The sequence below is a fragment of the Moschus berezovskii genome, chromosome 18 (genome assembly GCF_049115385.1).
Source record: "Moschus berezovskii isolate FMDL1 chromosome 18, NW_MosBer_1.0, whole genome shotgun sequence".
NCBI classification, from domain to species: Eukaryota; Metazoa; Chordata; class Mammalia; order Artiodactyla; family Moschidae; genus Moschus; species Moschus berezovskii.
In genome coordinates, this window is record NC_142477.1 from 67,863,916 (window position 1) to 67,877,182 (window position 13,267).

A 13,267-nucleotide genomic window follows, 5' to 3' on the forward strand; every position below is an offset into this window, starting at 1 on the left:
TTGCTCTGTAATAAGTTTGGGAATTTAAAATAGGATGACTTACACTTTTTTTCTGTTTTTTGGATTGTTTTGGCTATTGTGGGTCTGTTGGAATTCCATATGAATTTTAAAATCAACATCAGTTTCTATAAACATGTCAGTTGAGATTCTGATTGGGATTGCATTGAATTTGTAGGTCAGTTGGAGGAACAGGTATTGCCTTCATAACAATGTTGAATCTTTCAGTCAGTGGACATGGAATATATTCCCATTTACTTAGCTCTTTGATTTCTTTTGGCAGTGTTTTGTAGTTTTCAGAGTATGAGCTTTTCGCTTCATTTGCAAGTTTATTTTTATTTTTCATGCTATCGTGAATGGAATTGTTTTCTTTAGTTTCAAATTTGGCTTGTTTATTGCAAATTTATAGGACTGCATTTTATTTTTGTATATTGCTCTTGTATCCTACAGCTTTGCTGGACTCATTTATTCTAACAGTTTTTTAGTGGAGTCCTTAGGATTTTCTGCATACAAGATCATGGCATATATGAATAGAGGTAGTTTTACTTTTGCTTTTCTGTATTACTTTTGTAGGGCTACTGTAACAATGTACCATGATCTGAGTGGCTTATTCTGTCATAGTGCTAGAACTCCAAAGTCAAGGTGCCCCTGGTGGTGCAGTTGCTGGCAGTCCATGTCATTCCTTGGCTTGTGGCAACACAATCCAGCCCTGCCTCCATTGCCCATGATGTTGTTCTCCCTGTATGTGTGTCTGCTTTTCTTATAAGAACAGCAGTCTGACTGGATTAACAGCAGTCTGACTGGACTAACCCTAATCCACTATAACCTCATCTTCACTTGATTATATGTAGGAAGACCCTGTTTCAAAATAAGCTCATGTTCACAATACTGGGGGTTAAGACTTCAATATGTCTTTCTGGGGGATATAATTCAATTTGTCACACATTCCAGTCTGGATGTCTTATTTCTTTTCTTGCTTTAATTACCGTGTCTAGAATTCCACTACAGTGTTGAATATAGGAAGGGAAAAGCATCCAGCCTTTCACCATTAAGTTTGATGTTAGCTGTGGATTTTTCATAGGTGCCCTTTTCCAAATTGAAAAGTTCCATTCTGTTGAGTGTTTTATCATGAAAGACTGTTGGAATTTGTCATATGCTCTTTCTGCACCTCTTGAGATGATCGTGTAATTGTTGTCTTTTATTGTATTGATATGATGTAACACATTGGTTTGAATTTTGGATGTTAAACCAAAAAACTGCATCCCTGGGATAAATTCTTCTTATTCATGGCATATAATTTTTTTATGTTGTTGGATTCAATATGCTAGTATTTTATGGAGGATTTTTTTTTGTCCATATTCATAATAGATACTAATCTATTACCTATGATAATCTGGTGCCACATTTTTGTGACATCAGGACCTGAAAGCCCTCCAGCTGTGGCCTGCAGGGAGAAGGGCCCGGCTTTCTTGGCTGCAACAGTCTGAGGTCGAGTTTCTGCCTTGCTGAGCTGAAAGGAGGGAGAGAACAGTCTTAGTTCAGATACCACGGGCTTTCACCTTTGTTACTGAATTTTCAACAATTTTTCAAACATATGGGCATCTTATGCCCTTATGATCTAGAGGTTTTAAATGGTCGCTCTTTAATAAATGTTGCCAGTTTCACTGGGGAGAGGGCCAGCAGAGCTCCTCATGTTGTCATGCTGGGCATAGAGCCTGTAACTATTTCTCTTTCTTTTTTTTATAATTAACTTTTAATATATTGTTTATTTGTTTAAATAGTTACTTTATTTATTTTGTCTGTGCTAGGTCTTCGTTGCTGCACTGGCTTTTCTCTAGTTGCCGAGAGCAGGGGCTACTGTCTAGTTCTAGTGTGAGGATTTCTTATTTTGGTGACTTGTTGCAGAGGAGGGACTCTAGGGCACATGGGTTTCAGTGGTTGCAGAATGTGAGCTCAATAGTTGTGGATCCCAGGCTCTGGAGCACAGGCTCAATAGTTGCAGGGCGTGGGCTTAGTTGTTCACGGCCTGTGGGATCTTCCTGCATCAGGGATTGAATCCAAGTCTCCTGCATTGGCAGATTGATTCTTTACCACTGAGCCATCAGAGAAACCACTATACATTCTTAATTTGCTAAAATTTATTTAAGTTTGAAGCCAACTAGTAGTGTAAAGAATTCATGATATTCTTCAGACCTTGGTTTCCATTGGGTCAAAACTAGTAGCAGGTATGACTAAAGTTGAAGGATTATGAAAGTGAATAAGAAAGGCAGATGCTTGTTACATATGACTACAGTTAAAATTTGCATATAAGGTAAAGGTAAAAGAAGGAGCAAGAGTTGAAAATATTTGACTGTTAAACTACATTTCTATTGTTTATGAAATGTTATAAATAATTATAAATTTCCACTCCATTGTAACCAAAGGCACTGAAAGACCTGTAAAGTGTAGTGCTTTTTGATATACAGAACATGTATTTGGGAAAATACATAAGATATTATTAATACTTTTCTTTTGCTGTTTTAGGAAATGACCGTAGGTGAACATTCCAAAGCTGAAACAGGTAACTGTTAATAAGGAAACTGCTAAAAATTTTTGGTTAACCCCAACAAGCCAGTGATTTAGCAGTGGTGATAGTAAATGAGTCAGTTTGCTGGAAAGTTGAAGATTTAGCAGGTGAAAGTATTATGTCTAGGAGAAACTTGGAGTCTTGGAATGCTGCTTTGGAGAGTGATTAAGTGTTTAATAAGGAAGTATGTATTTTCTCTGATAATGCACAGATGTGCATATTTCCACTGAAGGTATTGAGTTGTTGAATGGGAAGGAGGCACTTTAGGGGCTAAAGTCAACAGCTGACACTTCTTTGTAGTGTACGGACTGAATGAAACACTGCCCTGGTAAGGGGTCCGTGGTGTGGAAGCGCGTGAAAAGAGGGTAAACCCCTACACTGAGATTGCTTTCTAAGCAAGCAAAGCTAATTGTCCAGATGCATTCTTCTCTTAGTGTTGGTTTGGTTTTTCAGAAAGTACCAACGATGGGAGCACTGAAGCTGCCATAACCCTACTGACTATGGGAGATCTCGTGTTGCAGTCAGAGATTAGCCCAGAACAGAGTGATGGTAAGGATAAAAGAGAAGTCCTAACAAAAGAAGAAACCTTTAAAATCCAACGTTTAAGAGATTATACTCATATTTGAATATTAAGTGGCTATCTGCCTTTTTATATTTGAAGTTAGTGTCACTTTGTTATTTTTCTAGAAAAAGTAATATGTATATATATGATTCCTGGGTTGGGAAGCTCCCCTGGAGGAGGGCATGGCAGCCTGTTCCAGGATTTTTGCCTGTCCCATGGACAGAGGAGCCTGGCAGGCTACAGTCCATGGAGTCGCAAAGAGTTACACACAACTGAGCGATTAAGCACACACAAGCACACACACATGTATTGATCCATCCTACTTACTTGGCCCTCCAAATGTAGTGGCCTGTATTTTCACATAGTGCACCGGGTTTACTGAGGATAATAGGTATTCATGGAATAGTTAATCTACTGAATGCTCTACCTTTATCATCTTAAGTCATTGGTCAGCTAAGTTCATTGATCACTGATCACTGTGCATGTCTCTTTGGCAAAGGAGCTGCTGCTTCAGATAGACTTCTCAATTACATGACAGTCAAATACAGTGTGAAGGGATAGTAGCATTCATTGAGATTATTTAGATTATTATGTTAGTGTAAATACATGTCAACCAAGACTTTTAGTAGTTTATTTTAGCCTATGGTCTTTACTATCAAAGTGCTTTCTACTTTGTGTGTGTGTGTGTGTGTGTGTGTATATGCGCGTGCAGCGCATGCACTCAGTCATGTCCAACTCTTTGCGACCCCGTGGACTGTAGCCTGCCAAGCTCCTCTGCCCATGGAATTTAACAGGGAAGAATACTGGAGTAGGTAGCCATTTCCTACTTCCCAGGGATCTAACCCGCATCTCTTGGATTGACAGGTGGATTCTTTTCCCCTGTGCCCCCTGGGAGGCCTACCTTCTACTTTAAGTATATTAAATGGATAATTATGTTAATTATGCTGCTGTTAATTATTTTAACTGCTGACGAGTGACCTGCCATTGAAGTGTCAGCCTTCTAGGCCCATAACTATATAATTATCAGGGAAGTCTCTTGAATTGTGTTCCCTGTAGAAGCCCTTTTCAATGGGAAAGTATTGCATTGCAACCTGTCACAGATGTCTAGCATGTAAAATACTGGTTTTAAAAAATCATAAATGAAGATAATCCTGTCTTGAAATTCATCTGAGGTTATATAGTTAATGAAAATAACAAAAAGATTTATTTATAATAACAAAGTTTCGGTCTATAAGAATTATTAAACTTCAGTTCAGTTCAGTTCAGTCGCTCAGTCGTGTCCAACTCTTTGCAACCCCCTGAATCACAGCACGCCAGGCCTCGAACATGTCAAACTGCTAGCATGAGACATGAGGTCATAAATTTAAACTTGGAGCCAGAAAGAGCATACTTTAAAAATAATATAGATATTTAGTTTCTCAAATGTGTTTTACCCATTTTATCATTCCTTTGGTCCTCTCCTTAATGAATTTAATAAATCTTTAACACATTGTTTACTCAAAAAAAAAATATATTAGGGACTTCCTTGGTAGTCCATTGATTAAAACTGTGCTTCCACTGCTGGGGACATGGATTTAGTCCCTGGTTAGGGAACTAAGATCCATAGACCCTTTTTTTTATTTTTCTGAGACTTTTATGGAGTCTCAAACTTAACTTTATTTTTTTAATTTTTATTTATTTTTTTATTGGAGGCTAATTATTTTACAATATTATATTGGTTGATTTTGCCATACATTGACATGAGTCCACCCCGGGTGTACATGAGTTCCCCCTCCTGAACCCCCCTCCCACCTCCCTCCTCCCTTTATCCTCCCTCTGGGTCATCCCCACACACCAGCCCTGAGCATCCTGTAGCGTGCATCGACCCTGAACTGGTGATTTGTTTCACATATGACAACATACATGTTTCAGTGCCATTCTCCCAAATCATCCCACCCTCACCCTCTCCCACAGAGTCCCAAAGACTGTTCTATACATCTGTGTCTCTACTAAGATCCAACACGCTGTGTAGTGTGGTGGTGGCTGCACTCCCCCGCACACACACAAAATTAAATTAAAAAAAAGAATTTGGTAGTTGCTGCATGTTGAAGGATTCATTTGGACATCTATTTGTGTCAATTTTAATTTTCTGTTTTTTTCTGCAATAGGAATATGTATACTTCCTGATGCTCATTCAATCGATCGAAGCCATATTCCTTTTAGCCCAGATAATATAAATCTCAAAATTGTTCATGAATGTCAGGAACCTTCTTCACCTGTCCATAGTACATCTCCATTGGTAGAAGAAAACAAGATTGTATTGGATGTGGATAAACAGAATACTGAAGAAGAAATTGGTTTGACAGAAAAAGTAAAGGAAAACACTACATCATCCAGGTTTATTTTGCTTTATTAAACTATTGCTGTTTTTTGAGTTTTACAAAATAAATTATAGTGTTCAACTGATAAATATATATAAACCAACCATCAACTTGGCTAATACCTTTGAGTAATAACTAATTAAATGTAAAGTGGGCAGTGCTAGTTTTTCACCCTTTAAAAGTAAAGATTAGCTGATTTTGATTTTAGTTTAATGGTTTACGTATTAAAATTAACCACAATGCATGTTTTAAGCTTTAAAGAAACAGTCTCCTATGTAAATATAGTCCCCGTTTTACAGGTCCAGATTCTCTTCTTTTCTCAAAGCTTTTAGATATTTCTTATTTCTGCCATGTAATAATTTTAGCATTAAGAAATAAACACCCTAGATGGTATAGCTCCTGAGAAGATGGCATTTAACTGTACCAGTGCTGGATAGAGGGAATCAGTGTGAGAGAGACTTTTTCCACAGTTGATCAGTTTCTCTTCTCACCTGGTTCTAGAACTACAACTTCTGAAGTGACCAATAATTTGAGAAAGAGAAGTAGATTTGCCAAGCCCAAGCCAAATCTTAAGAAGATTTTAGGGACCAAGAGATTTGGTGCTCATCAGAAAGTTCCTAGTTTGTTTGTAACTAAAGGAGAAGAAGTGGAAATTCAAAGAGGTAAACTTTATTGTTCCCTTAAAAGTTACAAAATTACTTTGTCACAAGAAATTTTATTGTCATTTCAAATGGGATATTCAGTTCAGTTCAGTTCAGTCGCTCAGTCGTGTCCGACTCTCTGCGACCCCATGAATCACAGCACGCCAGGCCTCCCTGTCCATCACCAACTCCCAGAGTTCACCCAAACTCATGTCCATAGAGTCGGTGATGCCATCCAGCCATCTCATTCTCTGTCGTCCCCGTCTCCTCCCACCCCCAATCGCTCCCAGAATCAGACTTTTCCAGTGAGTCAACTCGTCGCATGAGGTGGCCAAAGTATTGGAGTTTCAGCTTTAGCATGCTGCTGCTGCACCTTTAGCATAAGTTGTTGCAATTATTTTAACTTAACTATTAAAAAGTTAAAGCATGCAGAAAGTAGAATGAGCTATAAAATACCCATAAATCCACTGATTGGTTTCAGTAATTACTACCCTTTCACTATATTTACTTGATCTGACTTTCTCTTTGTGTATATATATGTATATATATATATTTCTTTGTGTTTGTTTATATGTCAATACTCAAACATACATCTCTTAGGCACCCATGCACGTGGCAGAAGACAAGACAGTACCCAAAAGGGAAAAATTTAAAAAACTCCCTCCTTTCTTGGTTCCCAGTCCCCTAATCCCATTTCCAGTATCAGTTTTTATTATAGACTTCTAGGAATGTTTTATCCACATGAGCATCTAAATAAGGGTGTATGTATATACACATATACACACATATATGTACACACATATATTCCTTTCAGCAAGAACAAAAATATATGCATATTGTATCTACTGTCCAGCATTTCTTGAAAGTGGCAGTTTTGTTGAGATAACTCACATACCATGGAATTCACCATTTAAAGTGTACGATTTGGGAATCCCCTGGCAGTCCAGTGGTTAGACTGCATGCTTCCACTGCAGGGGCGTGGGTTCAATCCCTGGTTAGGGAATTAAAATCCCACAAACTGCGCTGCGTACTGACCACCCCTCCCCCCACCGCTAAAAAAAAGTTCAGTTCAGTGGTTAGTATTTTGGATTTTATAAATAATGCTGCTAAGAACATTCATTTATGTTATTGTGTGGACTTGTGTTTTTATTTCTCTTGGGTTTATGCCTACAAGTGGAATTGTTGGGTCATGTGGTAATTCTGTGTTTAATCTTTTGAGATACTGCCAAACTGTTTCAAACACAGCTACACCATTTTATATTTCTGCCAACATTCAGTGAGGGTATCAATTTCTTTGGATCCACCCGAACCTTTGTTAGTATTTGTCTCTTTGAGTATTGCTCTCTTAGTGGGTGTGAAGTCCTAGCTTGGTGGTTTTGATTTGCATTTTATTTCCCTTTTGACTAATGATGTTGAGTATCTTTTTATGTGCTTATTTGCATATCTTCTTTAGAGAAACGTCTCCCAAGATCCATGCTCATTTTAGAATTGAGTTGTTTTTCATTATTGAGTTCTTTATGTTAGTGCATTCCATTTTTAAAGATTGAAAAAAATATTTAAATTTTAAGTAGTGTAGAAAATCTTTCCATATGATTGCATAGTGTTCTTGTTCCATTTTTTCAATTTCATTTATTCAGTTTTTTTCAATGGCCTCACTGTGTTGTGACTTACATGTTGAACCCTAGTCCCACTTCCTTTTCCATCTGCCCTTCTTGTCTAGGTCCCAACCCCTTAGAGTACTAGTGGGAGCAGGAAAAGCAGTGGTAGGCTGCCTAGGTTGTATTCAGTTGTCTCCATATGTAGAGGATCTGAATATTTAGTGTCATTTTCCCCCTGTTTTGGGGTTCCTGGTTTCTGGTATTTCCTTTGAGCCAGCAGTGCCTGCGATTCAGTTAGTAAATTCATTTCTTTGGCTTGAGCAGCACCCCGAAGATCTCTCAGTGTGCAGGGTCCAGTTACCTCTTTATATGGACATCATTGTCTTCCTGTTTGCGACTTTATTCTTTACAGATCAGCGCCCTCCCCAACACTTCCCCTAGTGGATCCAGCCAGACCTCATGATTACCCGCCTCTAAACCTCTTTGTATGTGTGTTTCTGATTATACTGCTGTTATAATAAAGTAGAAATATAGTTGTTGGTGAAGGACAGGGAAACCTGGCGTGCTGCAGTCCGTGGGGTCTCAAAGAGTCGAACACGACTGAGCGACTGAACTGAACTAATAATTGTTGTGGCTGCCAGGAGTGAAATAGGTGCAATGCAGATTCATTAATTATCTCATTTACAATAAAAAGTGTAACTGGCCCAGACCACCTTTCTGCCGTGTGAAAAAGCTTGCTTTTTGGATTAACAGAAGTTTGGAAGAGCCACTGTATAGTAATCTTTGAAAAAAGAATATATGTCTAATGTGGAGATTTTGACTTTACTATTTTGTAAAGTCTATGTTTTAAATATGTTTTTTATTTAAGAAACTGAGAAAAATGCTTCTCAAGAAACAGAATTAGAAGATAAAAACCTTGGGTCGGTTACAGCAACAGAGAGTGCAGAGCAGAGTACAGTGGCATCTGTACATGGTATTGAAGAAATCAGTATTTCACAGGAAACTCACCTGACTGAAAGGTAAAAAAGGAAAGATGTTCTGGGATTTGCATCATATTCTGTGTCAACTGTGACCATAAGTGGTAGCTGTAAAAATCTGTTCTGTTGCATTTAGTATGTCTTAAAAGTTGCAAAACCATTAAATGAGATGAACCTTGACATACCAGCCACATATTATTCTGTGGCTGTCTCCATGATTTCAGATATATACTAACCTGTCTTTCAGAGGTGAAGATCAAGAAGGGAGATCTGAAGAAGTTCTGATATCATCAGTTGCTCCAGCTGTTTCTTCTGAATCAGGGCCCCACACACTTGGTTTGGGCATGGGTCTTGGTGAGAGTTCTGTTGAAGAGCCTCTGGGAAAGGACTTTAATGGAGACCCTGTGCTTACACTAAATGTACCAAAGGTAAAAGAATGTAAAATATAACAGGGAGTGACTCAGTTCAGTTCAGTTCAGTTCAGTCGCTCAGTCGTGTCCGACTCTCCGCGACCCCATGAATCACAGCACGCCAGGCCTCCCTGTCCATGCTAATTTACATACAATAAACGTCACCCTTTTTAGTGTATAATTTAACAAATTTTGATAAACATATATCCTTATGTAACTGATACATAAACAATTCCATCACTTTCAAAATTTTCCAGTGTCCTTTTTTAGTCATTCCTTCTTTCCACCCCCAGCTCCTGACAGCGACTAACCTTTTCTTCTTTCCCTATTATTTTGCTTTTGTGAGAATGTATGTGGTAGAATTTTTATTGAGTGTGGTTTTAGTCTCTGGAACATAGAGATAAAATAACCAATGGCTTTGTGTACAAGCTTTAAAAAAGGAAGTGTTTTGTACAGAGAGAACTCTTACTTCAAGTTCCTGTAGTTATTCTAATGTGCATCCAGCCCTGAGCAAATCCTTAATCTGGAAGAACAAGTATGAATAAGCCAGGTGAAGGGAGAGGAACATGGATGTGAAACAGCATGACGTGCTCCGGGACTATATAAATAGTTGTGAGTAGGATATAAATGAAAAAAGTGCTTAGAGATGAAAAAAAAAAAAAGTGCTTAGAGATGAAGTTAGGCAGCCTGGGGACATATAATAAAAGGAGTTTTTATGGCTTGCTAAGGAGTTTGGGTTATATCCAAAGTTACTGAATTTTCCCTACTGCCCAATTTTTTTAATTTTTACTTTTTATTTTGAAATAATTTTAAGTTTAGAGAACAGTTGCCGGAATCTGACATAGAAATCTGTTAGCATTTTGCCTCATTTGCATGCATTCCTAGCTGTAAACATTACTTTCTCTGTGTTGCTCTCCATCTTGGTAGGTACTTTTAAAAAAACTAAACCATTTGAAAGTCAGCTGTAGACATGAGTCCTCACCCACAAATACTCCGCAGTTTCTATAAGACCAGGGACGTTTCCTTACAGAGAAATGGTAGTACTGTTTTCACACTCAGTAGTCAAGCCTTTTAGGTCACATTTAGCTGTCATTTCTTCTTACTCTTAAAATCTAGAGTTGTCCTCCTGCTCTTTTTCCTCTTTTGTGTACTTGACATTTTAGAAGAGTCCAGGCTAGTTTGCAATCTGGATTTCTTTTATTGCTTCCTCATTATAGATTCCAGTTATGTGTCTTTGGCAAGAGTTACTATATAGGTGATGTTTTACTCTTTTGTGTTGCAGTCCATGGGGTTTCTAAGAGTCGGACACGACTGAACAACTGAACTGATGATATCAGGGGACACATAATATCAGTTTATCCCATATTGTTGATCCTAACTGATCTCTGGGGCAGAATGGTACCCACCAGATTTCTCCGTTATAATAGCACCTTTTCCGTTTAATAATTTAGTTTGCATTGATGATTCTTGCATGAATCAATTAATGGACATTGTTGGTTACAAAATGAAAGTTTTAAGGTCTTAAGTAGTGGAGAATTATAATTGGAATTGTGTTTTAGAGAAAATAGTGTTTACAGTTTTGTGGAAAACAGATTGGATGGAGCCATGCTGGAGGCAAAGAGACCAGTTTGCTTCCATATACATGTCACCTTCTAATGGTGCGATGGCTGCTGAGATGAGTATTAGAGAGAAGATTGAGGGGTTTGTGTCTCCCTTTTCTGTTACTTCAAAAATCGTTTCATATTCTAGACATACTTAACAATTTATTCATAATTACTTTGTGTATATATGTGTGTTTATTTAAATGAATCAACATTTTATTGGTACATCTGAAAGTTGCAAAACACCTGAAAAATTCTCTGGTTAGGTTAGCTAAGTTGTTGAGTTCTGAAACAATAACTGTTCACATTGTCAGGAAATCTTCTTAAAACTTAGATTTGGTTAATCTTACTCTTTTATTTTAATTTTTTATGGCAGTGTATACCAACTGGTATTCCAGAAGTCCAGCAAGAGAATGTAAACAGTCAAGACCTAACAGGTATGATAATCTGCTTCAGTGGTATCACAGAACATTTTTTTTTAATTACTTTATTTATTTTAATTGGAGGCTAATTACTTTATATTATTGTATTGGTTTTACCATACATTGACATGAATCTGCCCCAGGTGTACATGTGTTCCCCATCTTGAACCCCCCTCCCACCTCCCTCCCCATTCCATCCCTCTGATTCATCCCAGTACACCAGCCCTGAGCATCCTGTAACATGCATTGAACCTGGACTGGTGATTCGTTTCACATATAATATACATGTTTCAATGCCATTCTTCCAAATCATCCCACCCTCACGCTCTCCCACAGAGTCCAAAAGACTGTTCTATACATCTGTGTCTCTTTTGCTATCTCGTATACAGGGTTATCGTTATCATCTTTCTAAATTCCATATATATCTGTTGGTATATAAAACTTAATAGTATGTTTTTTACTTACTCCCCATTTGACTATAGGAAAAAAAGAAAGCAGTTTTGTTGGTCTATGACGGCCTTAATTTTTTTTTAAAAAGACACTTGAAATATTTTGTATATAAGCTTTGTTATTCAGAATTATAAATCTTATAAAAAAGGAATTGTAAATCTTCTCAATAGAGAATCATCTTTATCCTTTACGAAATTACTTTTTATTTACTTATTTCTTGAGGGGTGTAATTTAGTTTTTTTATTCTTTGGGATAAATTGTCATGAGACTTTTTAGAAATGAAATAAATTAGTGATTTTCTGTCATTTCACAGTTAAGCTTTTCATTTCTAACTTTTAAACTTTGATAGTCAATCTAGGTAATGTACATCAGGATGGTGAGGATGAACAAGCTTTCATTTTAACTCTGGTGGAAATCCCAACCCATGCAGTAGAAGAATATGCTGATAGCACTATGCAGTTAATGCCAAATCCTTTACTGCCGGCGCCCATTTTGGTCAAATCAGTGAATACAAAAGAAAGGGAAGACACGAGGTAATGAATCATCTGACCTGTTTTTGTCAGGAGAAAGGGGTGGGTACTTTATGAATTGAGTAGTATTGATTGAACAGGCCATTCACCAACCTTATTTGTAATTGTCATGGAGATCTTATTTAGTAATTATGTGCTAAGTTAGAGAAAAATTACTGATTTTATATCTGATAAAGTTTTCATTTAAACGTATAACACTTTGTGTGAAACTTTGTTGGTATTTTAAGTATTTTGAAAGCTAAAAAAAATTAGTAATGTGGATCATAAAATATCATCTGTTAAAGATGTGGCTACATTGTATACATTTACATATATTTTAAATTCTGAAATAAATATACATTCACAGAAATTTACAAAAATAGTACAAAGAGGATGCACTTTAAAATATTTGTGATACTCATTTTCTTTGCTGTAAAATTCTTAAGTTGTGTTTTAATAGTCATTGATTAAGATGCTTAATTGTCTATCAAGTAACATCTGAAATTGAAGCCTTTCATATAAGGAAGAAGTATTTTAGACTAAAATTTAACTTTACTGACAAAACATTTTTATGCCTCAGATTTAATTCAGTATTATGGATTTTAAGTTGTGAGCTCTTAAGTATGAATGGAGCTGAAAACTAACATTTTTGTGACCGTGGCCATGTATATATTAGTTATTTAGAAGTTTCTTTGGCAGTTTTCTTGAGAGTAGCTCAGCCTTTAACATCATTAATTAATTAATTTACTGTGTGTGTATTTTCTATGCAGTATCAGTTTTCCAGTAACGTCAGTTGGTCAAGATGACATCTGTTTATCTAATTCTGAAAGAAATGATTCAGAAAAGTCTGCTGCTAATTTGGATCTTGTATCTAGGAAGAGATATCACTGTAGCCTTGATGAAAGTGACCTTGTCCCTCCTGCCAAAAAAACTTCATTCACTTCAGTAGATGATTGTCAGAAATATACCTCTGAGGTAAGGTGGAATCATTAAACAAGTAAGATGGCCATATCAATGGACCTATTTCTGTTCTTCCTCTAGACTCTACATAAACATAGTTCTAATAGTGTCTACCATAAATAATCCAGATAAAACCGGTTTTGGACTTTTACTTTCAACTAGTTCTAGGTGAAAATTGATGGATGTTACTCAGGAAACCCATTCCCAGTTCACT

The 13,267-nt window shown here is 37.0% G+C and overlaps 1 protein-coding gene across 1 annotated transcript in view; it reads left to right on the top strand.

Moving 5' to 3' along the window:
• BDP1 (BDP1 general transcription factor IIIB subunit) overlaps positions 1 to 13,267 on the top strand; it is an 88,044-nt gene that overhangs the window by 58,075 nt on the left and 16,702 nt on the right. The window contains exons 27-35 of the mRNA XM_055421894.2: positions 2,521 to 2,557; positions 3,017 to 3,112; positions 5,273 to 5,501; positions 5,987 to 6,147; positions 8,593 to 8,743; positions 8,949 to 9,129; positions 11,089 to 11,149; positions 11,934 to 12,117; positions 12,864 to 13,068. Coding sequence (XP_055277869.2) covers positions 2,521 to 2,557; positions 3,017 to 3,112; positions 5,273 to 5,501; positions 5,987 to 6,147; positions 8,593 to 8,743; positions 8,949 to 9,129; positions 11,089 to 11,149; positions 11,934 to 12,117; positions 12,864 to 13,068 — 1,305 coding nt within the window. The remainder of the gene's footprint in view (positions 1 to 2,520; positions 2,558 to 3,016; positions 3,113 to 5,272; positions 5,502 to 5,986; positions 6,148 to 8,592; positions 8,744 to 8,948; positions 9,130 to 11,088; positions 11,150 to 11,933; positions 12,118 to 12,863; positions 13,069 to 13,267) is intronic.